Source organism: Agelaius phoeniceus, chromosome 2, assembly GCF_051311805.1.
Source record: "Agelaius phoeniceus isolate bAgePho1 chromosome 2, bAgePho1.hap1, whole genome shotgun sequence".
NCBI classification, from domain to species: Eukaryota; Metazoa; Chordata; class Aves; order Passeriformes; family Icteridae; genus Agelaius; species Agelaius phoeniceus.
The window spans coordinates 27,815,490-27,834,349 of record NC_135266.1 but is presented as its reverse complement, the minus strand read 5'-3'; the positions used below and the strand labels follow the sequence as shown (position 1 = coordinate 27,834,349).

General features: G+C 41.3%; 1 protein-coding gene and 1 long non-coding RNA gene across 6 annotated transcripts in view; both read left to right on the top strand.

The window, feature by feature from the left end:
- The window catches only part of LIMS1 (LIM zinc finger domain containing 1), a 67,356-nt gene that overhangs the window by 35,358 nt on the left and 13,138 nt on the right, over window positions 1-18,860 (top strand). For 3 of the 5 annotated variants that reach the window (XM_077173367.1, XM_077173368.1, XM_054653201.2), the window contains exon 2: window positions 15,113-15,272. In XM_077173367.1, the coding sequence (XP_077029482.1) occupies window positions 15,113-15,272 (160 nt within the window). Of the gene's footprint in view, window positions 1-11,013; window positions 12,845-15,112; window positions 15,273-18,860 lie in introns of those variants that run through there. The other 2 variants (XM_077173366.1, XM_054653194.2) reach the window with 2 other exon arrangements.
- Window positions 3,019-3,654, top strand: LOC143693452 (uncharacterized). Its single transcript, XR_013181147.1, has 2 exons — window positions 3,019-3,306; window positions 3,441-3,654. It is a non-coding gene; the product is annotated as an uncharacterized LOC143693452 (long non-coding RNA).

The window sequence follows — 18,860 nt, the reverse complement described above, 5'->3', positions numbered from 1 at the left end:
AAGATTAAAGATCTCTTTGTAACTTGAGTAAGTGCAGAAACCCCGCAAAAAAAGGTAAAAATGCTAAGATATTTTTCTTAGTGTGCTCAGCATGAAAGCAATCCATTCCCACTTCAAGCTCCTCAGCAAAGGAACCTTGTGTATCTGCTAACAAAAGCCTCAATGAGAGGAAGTACTTCCTATCTCCTAATGCCTGTCTCATTGTATTTTTAGATTATTTTTCCTTGGTAATGGTTGTGCATCAGGTTGGAGTACTGTGTAATGTGAAAGGTTGTTACTGTGTTTTTTTCAACTGCATTAGTGATTTCAGAAGAATGGTTATTCAGATCTGGGGGATTTACTCTTTTGTTACAACTAAGGACCGTAATTGTGGCAAAATGTGTGATTGCAACTTACAGAGATAATTTGCCATGAGACGTCAGAAATATCATATCACTTCTAGGAATGTGTTAACTTGCAGGTTTGGTATATGTATTTGGTATCTCTTTATAGTATTAATTCTGAATTGATTTCTGAGATGGATTTCTAATAGTACTAACTGTATATATGTTATATTCGTATGACTGCAGTTGGAAGAATAGCCAGACTTAGAAGAGTAAGAGGTAAGTGCAGAGATTCCTGACATTTTTACATTTAGCTTATTTTGTACAAAACTAGTAGTGAGGAAAAATAGATCTATTTGGGGAAGAGAAAGCATCTTTTTAAAGCATACACATAACAATGAGTACTAGCTCTGTATGGTTGTGTTGCTGTTATTACTGTGCATATCCAAGATGGGAATGAGACCATTTTGGGGCTGGATAGGGAAAATAGTGTGTTTACTGCACCAGTAGAAGTGTGGGTGTTTTAATCTCTCCAGCTTCTTCTGGTTAGAGATGAGAAATACATGAAACAGGGATTGGTCTTGAGAAATAAAATCCAAATTGGAGGAAATAGCGATTCAGGGGCTTGTGAATCAGCAGAGGGCAGAGCGTGTGAGGTGCAAGAAGATGAATAGAGCATGGTCAGGTGATGCTTTTGGAGCAGGGGGACGGCCCATATGTCTAACCAGAGCTTATCTTATGTTTGCTAATAGCTTAAGCTGGTCCTTATTCAAACTAAACCTTGCTCCTTCCTAATCCGTATTGTGATATTGCAGTGTGTTGCAAGGCAGGCTTATTTGTCATTTTTACTGCATTCCTCACGACAACAGGCTATGGTATTATAAATACAGAATTATGACATATCAACAGGGCAAAGAGCAATTGGAAACAAAGAGGAAAAGCTCATTAGTTTTCTAAAAATGGAAAGCTCTAGTTTTTTCCATATATTCTCCCAGTGCCACTTAGATGCCTGTCCTTAGCAAATACTTTCAGAGTATATAGAGTCCACAAGAAAGACAAGAATTTTCTTTTACATCTGCTAAATATATCTTGCCATCCATGGCTTTTCAATGCCCTCCCATAGTATCTCTCTCCTGTTCTTTGTTCTAGTGCCTTTGTATTTTGTTTTACATACATATTAATTCAGATGTTTTAAATAATATCAGCCCTCAAGCAACAGTTCACTGAAACCTGCTTTCTCGGTTCAAGTAGTGTTTTTCTAATCCTGGGCCAAAATGTAGTCGAGATGCCAGTGTCCCCAGGTCACCCTTTGAGGACTTCTGTATTTAAAACCTTTAATTTCAGCTGCTGGGTCCAGCCATCACAGCAGGAGCCAGATGTGCTTGGTAGGACAGGAACCTGCAAACTGCAGCTGAGACATAGCCAAGTGTTCGCATTACAAAGCAGCTCAGCAGGGCTTGGTGCCAAAATTCTGCCTTTTTCTTTCCTGGGAATGTCAGTGTGATTTGTACTTAAAATGTGTGAGATTACTAATAATTAGGGAAACAATGTACTGTGAAACAATGGTGAAACAATGTACTGAAACTCCTAAATGTGCACCAGAAACATATGTTTGTCATATAATGTATCACATACATTTAATTTGTCCTGATAGCACAGCACATTGGTGGGGATGGGAAATTCAATTTGTCTTTCTGTCTCACCCATGTATCACTTAACAAACCTCATAAATTCTCTGGCAGCCTTTTAATCTGCTGCTAGAGATGCAACTTATACTTTACTGACTTTTTACGGAGCTGCAGCCATTCTGTGCCATGTAAAAGATGGTCTGGATAGCACATCCTTTTCTTGAACTTGCACAGTACAAGAATGTGCTTGGTTTAGACCTCCAGTGAGGTCAGGGTGCTGAATGCAGACCTCTCTTTGCCTGTTTGAGCAGACTCACCAGCTCATAAACCTAAATTATACAGGATGCTCCCCGGGTACAGAGTTCAAAATGCAGGAGGATGCCAGGCACCTTCATGTCTCTCCTGTGTGCAACAGATGCAGCCATCCTTGAACTAAATGCAACCTGAAAAATCTGCTTTCAGAAGACACTGTTCTGAAGACTTGTTCTTTTCCAGCTATATTGATTTAGTGGGAAAACAATGACATCTTCTGTAGGTCTTGACTTGCTTTGTCTTTAGAAACAGCACATAAAAAATTCTGACTGTATGCTGAGCTGTTCTTTCTTGCTTTTCTCAGCAAACAGGATGCAAAGGAAATTGTACACATATATTTATGAGTAATCATTAGAAGTCACTTAGCAATAGCAGTATGCTTGCTATTTTTGCTCTTTCCCTTCTCTCCCATGGGTTTTTGTAAAATAGAATTATTCCTCTAAAAGAATTGATACTGTTAATTCTCAAGACTCAGTACAAGGTAGTGGCAAAAGCAGATGCAATTATCTTTGGGGTTTTTTTGGCAGTTACACTTAAAAATTAATTTGATCACCGTTAGCTACTATCTGTAGCTCTCTTTTCCAAATTTATATGCATTCAAATGCCATTAAAATGTAAACAGCTTTTAAAGAGGTTAGTCTCAAGTTTTTTACCAAGTAGTAAATTTCAGCATTTACAATAAATAATCATTGATGAGCTTCCATCAGTGACTGTCAGTCACTCGTAGCTCACTGCTCTGTTCAGTGCAGAAAGCACTGTAGGTATTTTCCATATTAATAGTTTTAATTTATTGTTGCATTCCTTTTGCTCTCTGCTGGTGAAGCTGATGGGTACATACATGTGAGTAGGTGCAGACAATCTTCTGCTGGATCTGTTCAGGCTTCTGCCTGCCTCTGCACATTGACTCCAGGCTCGAAGGCATGTGGATGCGCCCCAAAATTTCAAGCACAAAGACTTCCTTGCAGATGAAACAGGAGGCATAAGCACACTGTTATGTCCCACTGAGCCTTTGGGGGATAGGCTCTGCACAGCAAGGCTTTTAGGTGAGTGTAAAAAGAAACAAATGAATAAAATTCCCCCCCATCGGCAGCACAGTAGGGCTGTCTCCCTTTCTTTACGAGATGCAGCATTTGGGAATTGTGCAAGGTCACGAATCTCTTTAACCTGCCTTCAACAGCACATGTGTTCAAAGCAGCCAGACAAGGTGTACTGCTGTTTTCAGCCATACATCAGCTCTGAAGACCTGCTCTTCCTTGGAAGAAGGAGTGAAAAAGATGGTCAGGAATGGTCTGGGAAACCAGGAACCTGTCGAGCCTTCAGCTGCTTTAGGGTACTGAGAGCCAGTTAAGGTGAAAATAAAAGACCTGTCTGTACCTGGGAGCTTACTTAAATTTGATTTCTCCTGGTAATTTTTCTTTATAGCATCACCAATGTCAAAATTTATATAGCTGCTTTCTGTGAGAGTTGTTTAACTTGCTCACCCTGTCAGTGTCAACAGGTGAAGCAGTAACTATTCTATAACTTGGTAAAAAAAGTGATTAATTTGTTAAAGCAGGAAAAACTTTAAAAGAAGTGCTAAGACAAAAAAAATTGTGCTTCTCCCTAATAACTCTGTGAGAATAGTGGAGAGCTGGGTGCTACAAATACTCATTTTAATCAGTGCTTGGGAGCTCTGAACTAAGAAACACTTCAGCTTGTCTGCTAGCTGCTCTAATTGAAGAAGGGATTTGTCCATGTAAATGGAACACTGAATTGGTACCATTAATTAGAGTAACTTACAGCCAGCAAAAATATGCTTCATGGTTAGATTTAAATTTTGGGATACCTAGAATTTGCATTGTGCCTTAGTATGAGGTATCCACATGACTAGAGGCTTTCCTGTTGATTAGTGCTGTATTTTCATTGCTCTAGGGGTTAAAATAACTCCTGAGGAACACACCCTTTTCTGCTTGCCTTCTCTCTCACCCCTTGTCTGTTACATTGCATAACAACTAAGTGATTTTGTTTGACTTGCTCACCCGGACTATCACCTCTCATGACTCCAAATGACTGGAGATAGCTGCTTGTGTAATATCAACCAAAGCACTAATTGCTTTTCCTCTTAAATCTATGATTTTAGTAATGTAAGTTTAGTAATTTTAGTAACATGTAAGCTTCAATTAGGATTTTAATTATAGCAATTAGGATTTTCACTGCTCTTATTTACAGGATTAGCTGAGTAAAGGTAAATTGTACATTTCTTTTCTTTTGCTCTTGTTTTTGTGTGTCCTGATGATACCTAATCAGAGGTGTTCTCTAAAAAAAATGTTCTGTGATTGCTTATTATTCTTCATTACAATTAAGCTATCCTTTGAATGCAGTCTGTCCCACTGAGGTGAGTTTACACACAGAAGAGAAAAACTAAATTATGCCAGTGTTACCACTTAATAAAAAATTACTAACTCGCAGGTATTTGGGAGAAAAGTTTAAAAGGTTGTAAGTTTGGATGCCCTTTCTGTATATTTTTTATTTGGTTTTCCTGAGGTCTCTGAGCTGTTCTGGGAAACCTGAAGCTAGCTGATACAGTGTCCTCAAGAGGACCATGAGCCTTTTACATGATGCTCTCCAGGCATGGGAACAGCCTGCCAAGTATTCTGCCTCTGAGGATGGCCAAAGGCTAATGCCTGTGGAGGGAGGTAGAAGGAAAGAGTGAGCCTTTTATGGGATTGCTCGTGGTAGTAACCCCAGCTTGTCACCTGCTGTGGCTCAGGGACTTCTTACAGAGTTTGTGGCACTCAGTGTTTTTTCCTTCAATTAACTCCTCTGGTCTTGCCTTGCACCCAACGTTCTCAGGGCATTTATTAAGTCACTCAATGCTCTGATTGTCATGTGTATTATCTGATGGTGTAGTACATACAGTTTTGTGTTATTTTTTTTTCCTTGCTTGATTTGTCATAGCAGCTTTAGGTTGCCATTGTCCAGCTTTGTAGAAATTCTCATTTTAGGTAGTTGCTGGTAGAATTCTGAAATGATGTTTTTATATATAATACTCTGTGGGCAGTGTTTTTTGATGATTGCTCAATTTTGCCAGCAGATTCTAAGTCATCCTGTGATGTGTCTTTATAGATGAACTTTTCTGAGCTTTTTCTCCAGGAAAAGAAATTTGGGTTCTGCCTTTTGTGACATATTTTCTTGTAGCTCTTCTGCTGTTTCTGGCTGCCTATTTTGGCATATTATCCTGGCATAATAGAGCTAGGAAAAAAATTAATTAAAAACTTTTTACTATTAGCCTCAAAGGAAGTAACATACTGGCAGACACAGATAGCAATACCTGGCAGCATTTCTCAGCTTGTGCCTTTTTAAATTAAAGATTCAAAATACTCAAGCTGTTCCAGCAAGGAATGAGTGGACAAAGGTAGAGCAGAGGTGGAATGATGTTTGTCTTTTTTAGCATGTGAAATCCATGCATGCCACACTCTTCATTGACCATAAAGTTCTTGATCCCAAGGTGAGTCTACCTTTTGAACTCTGTTTCTATGCAGCTATTGGACTACCACTCAGTCATGCCTCAAAACTGCCCTGGCTGGTCCCCTTGTTCCAGTATGGGAAGTTTGCATTGAAAGCTATTTGTCCTGCACAATATTTGGCTTTTCAGTTTTTGTTTTGTACATTTCTTCTCACTGACTTAAGAAACTGAAGTGAAACATACCTTATATTTCTGATACATTGCAAAGATGGTCCTCATATATATACTTTTTAAAGGACATTGTAGAAGTGCAGCTTCAGAATAGGAAAATTCCATCAGCTGCCAAGTTGCAGGTTATGAATTTTGCCTGAAATGTACAAGTAATTGCGTAGTTTTAAACTCAAATGTTTTCTAAAGCTACTCCTCAGATTACACCAGGATATGTAGCAAAGCAGAAGGAGGCTTGGCAGGGCTTGAGCCCCTCTGATTGTAAGCTCAAACCCTTGTCATCTTCCCTCTTTCCTTTACTTCTCTTCTGTCAAGCAAAAAAACCTGCTGTTCTTTTGGATGATGCCAGCAGTATATTCTTGTGAGGGGTAACTTCTGCATCTTCTTCCTTCATAAGTGATATAATAGATACTGTAACTGTCCACTGCTGCTTTGCTCATTGAGGATTAGTCAGGTGTTGGGATAGAAACCATTACTTTAAAAAAACCTGGCAAAAAGGTTTAAAAAAACCTTGCCAAACCTTCTGCTAGAAAAATGCATAGAAGTCTTCCTTTGCACAAACTGCTACTGAAATTCACTCATGTTTACTTGACAAGTGTGCTACCAGCATTGAATAGCTAATAAATGTAAAGTACAAGATGAAGACCTTTAGTTTGCATTACCCTAAATGTTAAGACTGTTGTAATGAAGTCCAAATGCTATTTTGTGTTAGTGTTATTTGTTGACACATTACTCATTCTTGGGTGTTAGGAACATAAACTGCTTCTGGTTGTTCTCTTGGCAGTTGAATATTAGGGCTATTATTATTTCATGCTGTGGTATTAACTGCAGATGGCTTAGCTGTCTGCCATCCTTTGCAGGTTTTAAAGCCTGGTGATGCTGTAGTGAATGTAGGAAGAGAAAAATGTGAAACTGAAACCTGGAGTGACTAATAATTACAAATTGGTATGTGTGTGAGAGAAGAGCAACAGCTGAGATGTTTTCTCTAACACATTGTCCTTCTGCTCAAAATTAATTAATTCAGGCAATGAAAAACTTTGCACTTCATCATATAGAAACTGAAACTAATGAAGGTGAGAAGAGATTATGTTGCTGAAAGTGTAGATTAATAGTAATAAAGTAATAATAAAAGATGTGTGTGATGTGCAGGTTACTAAAGCTGAAGGTCAGTCCTCAGCACGGTGTCTCCAGTGGAGATGTGACTATAATAAGGATGTTGCTGTGGGTGGGAGGCCTGGTTTTGCAGTTCTCTCTGCCCTACAAGGAGCTGCAGGGATGTACTAGAAGTCTCTCCTGATTGCTGGGGTGTTACATTGAGTCACAGTATTAATTATAGCTCCTGGATGAACTGCTCAGGTCATGGTGTTCAGCTTGTCAAAACATTGGTTCCACATAGTGCAGGCAGATGACTCAGGCAGAATCAAAGGCTGGCATTTGCCATTACACTGAGGATTCAGTGGAGGGTTTTTGGTGGATGTCAGTGACAGATGACATGAACTGAATATTAGTGCTAGGAAACCAATATTACCCTAAAGAGAAATATGTTACTGCATCATTTTACAATCACAGAATCATTTAGGCTGTAACAACCTCTTAAGGTTATCAAGTCCAACCAATAACCCATCACTGCCAAGTCCACCTCTAAGCTATGTCCCCCAAGTGCCACATCTACATGTCTTTTAAATAGTTTCAGTGATGTTGACTCTACTCCACTTCTCTGGGCAGCTTGTTCCAAATGCTTGACACCCCTTTGCATGAAAAAAAAAAAAATAATTTAGTGTTCAGTCTAAACCTCCCTTGATGTAACTTGAGGTTGTTTCTTCTTGTCCTGTCAATTTTTTGGAGCTTGGTGGACTTGAGCTTCTCTTTTCAGGCTTGAAAAGATGGTTCTTTTCACAGCGAGTGTCTCAGGGACATTTGATGTGCAGCCACTACTATTGAGTGGCTGACCTTTTTTATTATTCTTAAATTGGAAATGAGGATGTAAGTGTTATATGAAATGCATCAGTGCAAATGCATCCTCAAATTCTATAGATTTTGAGGAATTTGGATACAGAATTTGGATACCATAATGAAGTAGGCATGCAGTTGGCTACACAGGGTGCAAAATTCAAGAATAACCAATAATATGCTGTGTCTCTGTGTCGCAACACAAAATTATTGGAATTCCTGAGATTCTCATATATGATACTGTTTGTTTTGTTTTTCCTGTCTGCACAGGATTGAAAGAAACAGTAGTGGGGGAGGAAGAGATGAGTGTTTTAAAGAGTATCAAATATCTGTACACAGAAGTCATTACTTGGTTTACACAGAGCATGGCTTCATTTGGTAATAGACATAACCAGCAGGAAGAAAACGCAATACTTTGCTGAAATATTACTTATAACAGGGAAATGCTGTAGTTGCATATTGCTCTCCCTTTCTACAAATTCTGTCAGAGGCTGATATTTCACTGTGCCTGAATGATTGATAAATATTGTGTGGGAAGCTGCTACTTACCTGTCTGTTCCAGTTATATTGACTTCCTTATGGAGAGATGGAATGTGAACCTTCTCTGTTTGTGGAGACCAAAGCATTTTTTTGGACATGTTTATACTAGAATAAATTTATACTGGAGGATATGAAACAACTGGAATTGCCTTTTTGTTTGCCCTGTTTGAACTCCCACCACATAAGCTTAATTACGCATTTTGAGGTGAAGACTAAAGAATGAAACTTTCAGGAACTTTCAGAATTCACCCGATTTTTACTGCAGTGGTTTCACAATGGTTTTCCATGTTTTTAATAGAAAAAGTGGTTAGAGCAGTGCTGAGCACATGTGAAAATCCTACCTGTAAAATGTGCATTTGAATGATATAAAAGATTCATACTTTTTTCAAAATGCCTTAGGAGACCAGCTTAACACGGAAAGTATTTTATTGCTTAAGAGATAAACAATTGCAGCAACCAGATCCCAAGAGTGTTTTTAATTTCAATAAAAAACCCCCACAAAAGGTCAACTAGTGCTTTAAAATGTTGGTGCAGAAATCAGAGCAGGGCACTGCAAGCCCACGCGTCTTTTGCAGCCAAACTTCTGTTGTAGGTGTTCTGTTTTTTGCGTGTGAGAGTCGCCGCAATAGCATCTGTGACTGCATCATTGAAATGAAGCCGCTGGTACCTGCGGGGGAGGTGGTGGGACGCGCTGTGCTTACTCATCCCGCCTGTCCCCGTGTCCCGGCAGCGCCGGCGGGCAGCGATATGTCACGGTGGCACCAAGAGCTGGCCCGGCAGCAGCTGCCTTTGCCAAGCACCTTCTTTGGAGCCGTGACTGCTCCGCACACGGCTATTTGTGGCCGTGTGGAATGCTCAGCGGGCTTGGCTGGCCACCGAGCCGTCTCTGTAAGAGTCCCTGTCTGCGCCGGGCAGCATGGGCAGCCAGGTTGGGAAGCTGTGCAGAGAGAGAGAGCAGCGTGGAGTGAGGCGGCAGTCATCCTTCAGCAGGGATCAGGCAGCGTGCCTGGTTTTGCTATTGTTTACCAAAGCCCTTCTGGTAACCGCAGTGGAACACTTCTCCCTCCCTCTTCTGCCGTTTCCTTCAGCACCTTCCCTACCGCCAGTTTTGGCTTCTGATAGGATCCTCAGTGTGCCCAGAGGAGACTGTCTATTTCTTTCATACCTACCTTTTCTAGTTAAACACTCAACTTCTTTTCTCCCTAGCACTGCATTACAACAGGCTGCTTGCTATGTTTTGTCCCATATCCCAAGGAATGCCCTTGGGAAGCTGCTGCAAAACAACCCCTTACATACTTCTCACTCCCCATGGGCAGGTTCACCTCAGAGTAACCTAGAATTCCCTAATGAAAATGCAGTGTATTTTTAACAATGTATTTCAGATCTTGGCAGCATGCCTCCTACAAAATGTCAGAAAAGAGAAGGATGGCCAGCTGCTCTGGATTTGTGGATTACCAGACCTCCACAGTAGAAGCTGTGTTTTGCTTCAGTAGCATAAAGGACTGTTCTAAACTCCTGTCAAGCTCCTTCTTGTTTAATGGAAAAAATTGGGAGTCATTCCTCCAGCAGCAATAGTAGTATGACTGGAGAACCAGGCAGCTTCTGCTTATTGCACATATGAAATCCTATTACTTTGAAGGACTTCTTCCTGACAAAACCTAGGAAGATAAAATCAGGCTTTTTGGATGGACATCTTACTGCACTAACTTGCTGCACTACTTGTTTTGCTACAGCCATGCAGAAGACTGCACAATAGCAAGCTGAAGAAGCAGTCAAATGTTATCTTATTGACCAAAGAGGATATGAGGCAGCAGAAGTGGCTTCCAACCACATTGGTCACCTGTGGATTTCAGGTTACTGCAAAATTGTGGTAGTCCACCAGGAGAAAGTCTCTACAGGACACTTTTGATTTGCAGCAGCATCTTCCCAGGAGAATTGTCTGTGATCTGGGACAAAATATAGGAAAAGAGTCAGGAAATTGTTGAGAAGATAGTGATAAGAGGAAGAGATAGGCTGACTTGCTGTTTATTATCTTAGTGGCTTCATGCACCTTTACTAATCCTGGATAAATCAGCATTTTCAGTCCACTGCAGTCAGTCTCACTGAAGTTTTTTATATCCACAGAAGCTCAGCACTGACCTGTGCCAAAAGTGTTGGGAAGCAAGAGGAAGAAGAAGAACTGGCATCACTATACCTGCATGTCTGTTGGCAGACACTGCACATTTTCATCACTCATGTTTCAGAGAATGCAGAAACCTTTTATTCCAGGAGTGCAGTAGTGCTCTGGCAAGATCTTTGTGGCCTTAGGCTACAACCTGGTAATTGCTTCATCTGCAGCTTGCCCCATGACAGATAAAAATAGGGCTTGAGCTGCAGCCAGGCTGTGTCAGTGGTGAGGGTGCAGCCTCCTTAGCCTGTTAGAGCTTGACTCCTGGTAGCTCTGGCATAGGGTGAATAATCACACCTACAGACAGGCAAATAAGGAGGGTCATGCTGCCTGAGTTCCACCTACGCAGGGAAATAGCTTGCCTAGGGGGTTGCTCCTTGTTGAGGGGAAGACACTGTGAAGGAAAGTGAAGTGAAGGAAAGACACTGACCCAACCCATTCTACAAATTTGTCAGCAGAAGCAGCAGCATAGGACTGTGTTGGCTGAGCTGCAGGAAGGTGGCTGCTGACAAGCTCAGGCCTGCATGGAGAGTGGCGTGTGGCTGCTGTATGCTTGCTGAACAAGCTGTCCTAGCTGGTGGTGAGAGATATGGCCAAAAACCATCAGCAGCCAGACCCTCTGTGGTAGGTCCTAGGGAAGGCGCAGGTATATTAAGAAATTGTAGCCTTGACTGGACATTCTGTCATATCCTGTGACAGTACAAGAGGAAATGGCCTCAAGTTGTGCCAGGGGAGGTTTAGATTTGAGATCAGGACAAATTTCTTCACGGAAATGTTGTCAAACACTGGAACAGACTGCCCAAGGAAGTGTTAGCATCACCATCCCTGAAGGTATTTAAAAGATATGTAAATGTGGCACTTGGGGACATGATTTATGGTGAACATAGCAATATTAGATTAATGGTTGTACTCTGTGGTCTTGAGGTCTTTTTCAATCTAAATGATTTTGTTATTCTCTGATCTTAGTTCTAGTTTCTCTATTTGTTCCTGTTACTCATCTCCTTCGTGTCATCCTCTGCTTCCTCATGCCCCCTCACTGACTAGCAGATTCTTCAGCTACCAGTGTGCTGTGTGTCACGAGCACAAAGTGCATGCAGTTCTGCAGTTCAACTGATTGCTAACAAGGCTGAGACAGTTCAACACAAAAGTTAGTTACTCCAGAGGGCTTCCCAAAAGCCTTCCTTTTCTGCAGTTAAGAAGTGCTGGAAGCTGAGTATCCCACAAGCACTGTGCTTCAAAGAGGGAGAGCTTGAAGGAGTCTGAATTATTAGCTGCAAATCTTGCTTCAGTTAGTGTTCTTACATTGGATAGTTGTTCTAAATGCAGCACATCACTGGAAATAAAGGTTTGGTTTTCCTCCATATAGTGTCCATTATGGCATGCCTGCCAGTTTTGTTAATGGCCTGAGAAACAAAACAGAAATTAAACCATCTGCCTGTACCTACCCCTTGTCTGAAGTACTGACAGGAGGAAAGACAATAAATAGATAAATTCAACACGTATGACTTAGAAGACACAAGTGGAGCATTAAAGGCCATTTTTACAATGTAATTAACACACTATGGGCATTAAAGCAATATTTACCTGGAGACAGGAGTCTTCTGTTCCTGCTTTCCACTGTTGGTTTTCCCATGGTAAAATATTGTTGGACTCTGCCTCCATGCCCCCTCAGCAGAAAGAAGCTGCAGCCAAGTTTGGTGGTGAATTTATTTGCTCACATGGGTTACTCACACCACAGCTCTCCTGGGCAGCTTCTGTCAGGAGCCAGCAGCAAGGACCCTTTCCAGTATCCGAGTTTACATGAGAGCTTGGCAGGGGAGTGTTCTCCTCTGTGCACAGCCAGCCTCAGTAAATCTCAGCGTGACAGGCTCGCAGCCCTGCCGCTGAACTTTTAACTTGAAGCTCTAGCAGGGTGCTGAGTAGCTCCAGCTACATGACACGAGCCGTGAAAGTAAATCACTTCGCTGGGAACAAGGGGAAGTCCAGCATATTGTTTTGCAGACTTTGCCTACAGCTTCTTTGCAGTGTAAGGATAGAATATATACACCTGGGAAAGCAGTCAGAGCGAGATGGACTTCCAGCGCAGAGCTCAGCCCTTCCCCATCCCAGAGGATGAAGAGGTTGCGTACAAGGTCGCTCCCAATGCTCACAACTCCGCGGGAAATGAAGGCGAGAAACCGGTGTCAAAACTGCAACGTAGGCACAGTGAAATAAAACTCTACAAAGAGTTTTGTGACTTTTATGCAAAATTGTAAGTTTGTTCTGTTCAGCTTTGGGGTGTAACTGCAGTGACATTACTGTTCAGCTTTGGGGTGTAACTGCAGTGACATTACTGGTTTATTGTACATAATGTATTTTATTATCTGGGGCTCAGGCTGTGCAAGCTGTTCTCTCATCCAACCTTTGCCACTGTTCTGCTTGAAACATTGCCAGTTGTAACTGTCAACTAAAATTTGAATTGTTACTTTAAATTTCATCATTAATTGCATCAGAAACTTTTACCAGCAGTAAAAATGGTGTTGGAATTTTTAAAGTTGTCTCTCTGCCTTCAGGTTGTTTGCCATTTATTCTGGGCAAATGGATAAACTGCTTCATTAATGCAGGAGTATTACATACTTCACTAGTTTTACATATATGATGTGTTTCAAAGTGAAGCACTTTTTCCTGAAGAGGTAAACTGTTTTTATTTGGTCTTGAACTTTGTATCATGTTTTTTCTTGGATTATACTTTACGTACAGCAGTGCTTAGCATCCTTAATGCTAGAGCACTGTTGAAGTGATGATGAAAGATCCCAGTTTCTCTTGTGATTATTCTTCATTGAGATTGATAAGGAGGATGGGGAAATGGACTGAGGTTTTGCCCCACAGAAAGCATACACAGTCCATGAAGACCATTGGCGAGCTTTATAGTTGATCACAGTTTATATGTATAGTCACTGCAGTTTGTCCATAGGTCTGTCTGTTATGTATGGGTTAGACCATCCTGCATCTGATCTTCATATGAAATTTGCCCACTCATTTCCCTTGAGGGCAGTGGATATTTGGATTGCAGTTGCCATTTTCCTCATCTGCAAAGATCAAAAGGAAGAGAAAAAAAAGTGCCAGCTAATAATAACATGTCAGATGTGACCTTGTGTAGGGCTCTTCTGTGAGACAGAGTAAGAAATAGATAAAGCACATTCCATTTTGAACCACGTGCTAGGTGTTTGCTTGCTCCCTTGGATGGTGTGCAAGGAATGAATTCAATTCCTATTGAACGTACTGGGAGCCCAGAGGTCTTATCTCCTTGAAGGGATAAGAAGGAAGGCTTGGCATCTTGCAGAGGACTGTGGGCTTTGCACTTACAGGCACAGCATGATAGCTGTATCAAAATATGTGCATGCATGCACATGTGTTTCAAATAATGTCACTTGTCTAATAACCTTCCAGATAAATTTTGAGTCATTGGTTTTGTCAGCTGACATCACATTGTAATGAAACCAGACCATTGCCCTGTATTTGCTCTCTGCTATCATGTTATACTAGGGCAGTGGGATGATCCTGAAAGGCAGAGCTTTGAGAGTCTACATATGAGTTACAAAATGTTTGCAAAGGAAAAATCAAAAGAGCCTTTTTCTGGCTTTAATTAATTGAAGCACAGCTGTAATATCTTCTGGACAGCTATCACTCTGTCATTGTTTTGGTCCTGTGCCTTTGAGAAGCAACCAAGGTTGCTACTTCAATATTTCTTTGCATCCCTGGCATGGGTTTGCCAGCTTGTGTTGGCCTGTGTGTTGGTCACAGTGGGGCAGCCAGAGCTGGGAATCCACCCTCCCCCTTGGCCCTGGAGTGGATTGGCAATGATGAGCTGAACTCCCTGAGATAAACTTTAATAAACCAATCAAAAATCCCACGACTTCAAACTAAATTTGTAAAATTACTTCAAGGTATGCAGAGCTCATATAAAGGATAATTATTTAACTACTCTGTTTTTCATTAATATCTGCCACACCAAATCCTGCACACTCTTTCACATTGTTTATTTAGAGCTCTGAACTAATACTGTTATATATGTACATTTTAGAATTTATATATTTATATATGTATATATTAGAATTGGTTTACAATAAATCTTTTATGTTTTCTTGTGTGATGCCAGTCCTCCGTCATTAATATTTGCCCTTATTTTCAGTAATATTAATATATATCATAATTTTTATAGTACTTTGAATTGCCTGTCTTTTTTCATCATAAAAAAGCCTGTAAATGTGTCTGTATTGACAACATTTCTGTTTGGGGTTTTCAGTTAATTAGAGTGGGATTTTGTTTCTAAAGAGTTAGGGAGCAGGGAGAAGTGGTAGCTTTATTTCTGAGGAGGTGACACAAGCCATGAAGTTCATTGAAAAACTTGTGTTGAGCAGCTTAGCATTAGGGTGATGCAGTTTGGCCTGGTGAGGGGTGGGGGGAAGACCCATGACCAATGAGTGTGGTTGTCTATTTTGGCTAATTTTCTTTTTTTTCTTTTCCTTTTGAATGACAGCAACATGGCCAACGCTCTTGCCAACGCCATCTGCGAGCGCTGCAGGGGGGGCTTTGCCCCTGCTGAGAAAATCGTCAACAGCAATGGTGAGCTGTACCACGAGCAGTGCTTCGTCTGCGCCCAGTGCTTCCAGCAGTTCCCCGAAGGGCTCTTCTATGAGGTAAGGGGGGCAGAGGAGCCCTCCTGTCCCCAGACCCCCTCTTCAGCCTTCATTCCCATAGCAAAAGTAGCTACAGGCAGGTGGAGAGCTTAAGAAGTCCCATGGGAGGACCTGGTCTCTGAAAGAGTCTGCCCAGGAAAGGGAGAAAAAGAACAGGAGCATTTCTGTGCTAATTTGGAGGACATCAGTGTATATAATGTTCTTTAAATGTGCACCTCAGTGTTGTCAGCACTGAGAGAAAAATGCCTGGAGATCTTTTTCACAGTGCATTTTTTTTCCCCTGAAACTTGTGAATCTAATGTATCATACCAGAAATACACAGGAAACATTCTTCTTAGAGAAGAAAGTCATATAGAGGGAAATCCCAACATCCTGTGGTCCATAGGAGGTTTATTGCTGAGTTAAATGAGTCCAGTTTGGAAAAGGGATGATCTGTGTGTGAGCATGCTGTGATCCAGACAGGGTCAGTGTAAGATCAACTCTTTAAGTTTAACAATCTAGACCATTCAAAATTATCAGTTCTTAACACACTTTCAGGGGTTAAGACCTGATCACATTAATATTTCTCACTCCAGGTTGATTTGCCTCAGCTTAGGAGGGTATTTTGGAATAGGTTTCATTTTCTTTTACGTTCCCCTATCGTGGGAATTCAGAATGTGGCTCAGCACAAAGTCGTAATGAAAGCTCTAGACTGGTCCATAAAATACAAAGTGATTAGTATAGGGAACAATAGATGGTGTGAGACAGGGAATTACTGTCAGAGAGATAAGGCCCTGTAGTTTATAATCCATCTTAGGGTAGCAGTTACAGGATTTGTGTCACATGATGATCTGAAAAGGAAAATGAGCAGAGTGTAAAAAGAACAATTCTGTGATCTCACATACAGGTGTCATCCTTTGGCAAGAGCACAATAGTTTATCTTCCATAGAAGCATTTCTAATTTTACAGAGCCGTGTTATGCGGTGATGAGGAGAGGCTGAGGGAGGAGTGTGGATTGCAAAAGAGACTGGCTAAGGGGATTCCTGGGGATTTGCTTTTTCTCACCTTGTTTGAGGATCAAAAGGCTCTAGGGATAGTGTTACACAAATTGTAGTAAATTAGCCTCTAGTGTTCCATAAGACATCAAAAGCTGAGCTGCAAGGCAGAATTAATTAAATAGAAACAAAAGAACACCCCCCTAGATACTTAACAAGTTGCATTACAATTGTTGATATATACTGAGCTGACTTGGGAAAGAGTCCATACTGACACGTTAAAACCTGAGGCAAATGTAAAGTGATAGGAACGTTTCAAAACTAAAATATTTGTAATTATGTTCATAAAATTGTCTTAAACTAATAAAATGTATTTTCTCTTAATAATGAATGCTTTATTCATTCTTTTTTTGACTCGAAAAATGATGAGTCATTCCAGGGACCTCTTTCAGAAAGTGGAATGGTCCTTAAAGATAAAAGTTTGGGAAATCATGCTCTAGGCAGCCTGTATCTTCTAGAGGAGACTACGGCAGAAAGAAAGCCCTACTTTTAGACATAGTTCAGGAATATTACAATCTCTCTGTGTTGCTCATGGGTGGCCATACCTGAATCTCCATGGCAGAGGCAAGTATCCTAGTGGTGCTTAGATACACTGGATGTAGGCATTTTGCTTCCTACTGCTACCTTGTTAACATACATATTCATGAGGATTGGTCTTTGAGCACTCTCTTACTGAAACATGCTGCTCTCAAAGACGGTAAGGCAGAAGTGAGTGCCATTAGATTGTCCCAGGAATTAAAATAACACTGTGTGCTAAACATGTTTTGGTTAATGTTGCTAGGGGTTTTTTTTCAGGCTGGGTAGCCTGAGAAATGTTACATGGAAAGTGGAAAGTTTCAGTTAAGTATAGATACTTCTTGCCACAATTATTACAGGGGTAAAATAACGTTGGATAGGCTGAGGGTACTGGGCCTGTTCAAACTCAAGAAGAGACGACTGAGAGAGAACCTCCTCAATGTATATAATTATCTGAAGGGAGGGTGTCAGAGGAGGAAGCCAGGCTCTGCTTGGTGGTGCCAAGCAATAGGACAAGAGGTAATGGGCAGAAATTGATGCATAGGAAGTTCCACCTAATAATGGGGAAGAACTTCTTTACTGTGCACTGGTACAGGTTGCCCAGAGATGTTGTGAAGTCTCCCTCACTCGAGATACTTAAGAATTATCTGGGTGCAGTTCTGTGCAGTGTGTTCTAGGATGACCTTGCTTGAAGAGGGAGGTTGGAGCAGATGACCCCACCTCCAACCTGACCCATTCTGTGATTCTGTGAGAGGAAGGAAAGCCCTGAGCAGGTAGAAGGTGGGCTTAGGTTGGTGAGTCGTCAGGAGTGCCTGACAGTGCTCAGAGGACTTGAGATAATCTGCATCACTGTCAGGAAAAACTGAGACTGGAGAAGATGGGCAGAAAGGACATCTTCCTTAGACTGGCTTAATGCACTTTTTGAGAAGATGGATGTGTTTGGAGGTGTGGCCAGGTAATGTGTTTTTCTGGAGCAGGTTCTGTGGGTAAACACAGGCATTGTTGGTTGCCCAGCATGAGCTTGTATTTACTCTGTGCCTGGTTTAGCTAAGCTACTATTTCTTGGAAATGATTTCCAGCTCTTAGCAATTAGGAAGGCAAATATTGTTCCCCTGCCTATAGCAAGCCTTGTAGGGTTCCCCCAGTTAGTCATTAAGCTGCTTATCACACTTGCTGTCAAACACTGCCATGATAAGCCTTCACATTGTGTTCCACGGGTGGGGGTGGAACTGGTCAGGTCTCCTGTGCTGCAGGACTGATCTCTGGGCTGCTTTTGCAAGCCTCCCCTTCAGCACAGCTCACTCTGCTGTGGCACTGGAGCCAAGTCACTCACAGGCACAAGTGGTGCCCTTCCACTTCCTAGAGTCTGCACAGCATAGCAGGGGTTTTGTGGATGTCCTCTTGAGCCTGTGTTAGAAATGATAGTTTGGATTCCTGAGACCTGCATGCCTAATGTTGCACAGAAACTATGGGTGTGGTGTATTTGATTTGTGTTCCAGTTTGCTCAGTAGCATCATTTTAGCAAGTTTTTTTATGCACTCAATCTAAACAAAAATTAGCACAAGCAGATTCCAGTAGAGTTCTCTGTTCTTTGCTGTTGGGTGTGAAGTGGTAGCAATTCTGGTCTGCTTCTACTCCCCCACCTGGAAGATGTGTATTCCCTAGAGCTGCTATTGAAGAATTTCTCTATAGGTAGCAGTGCACAGTCCTCTACTAATGGCAGAAGAGATGTTCATGTTTGTTTCCATTCTCAAATGTTTTCTTAAAATGGTTTTTACCAAAAGCTGCCTTAGAGAAACAATCTCTAAAGTCTCAGTTTTTGTGCATGACTTTCCACTTAAGTTAGCTAAAAACATGCAGGTAAGATGGAGGTTATTTCACAGTGAGAGGTTTTATGCAGGGCCATTCACCTTGTGGACCTTCAGCACACAACAGTGAAACGCTTGCTTCTAAACTATGTACTGTAAGATTTGTTACAGAAGCTCAAGGCTTTCTGTGATCATAACTGCTGGGTCATCCACAAAGGGCAGCACAAAGG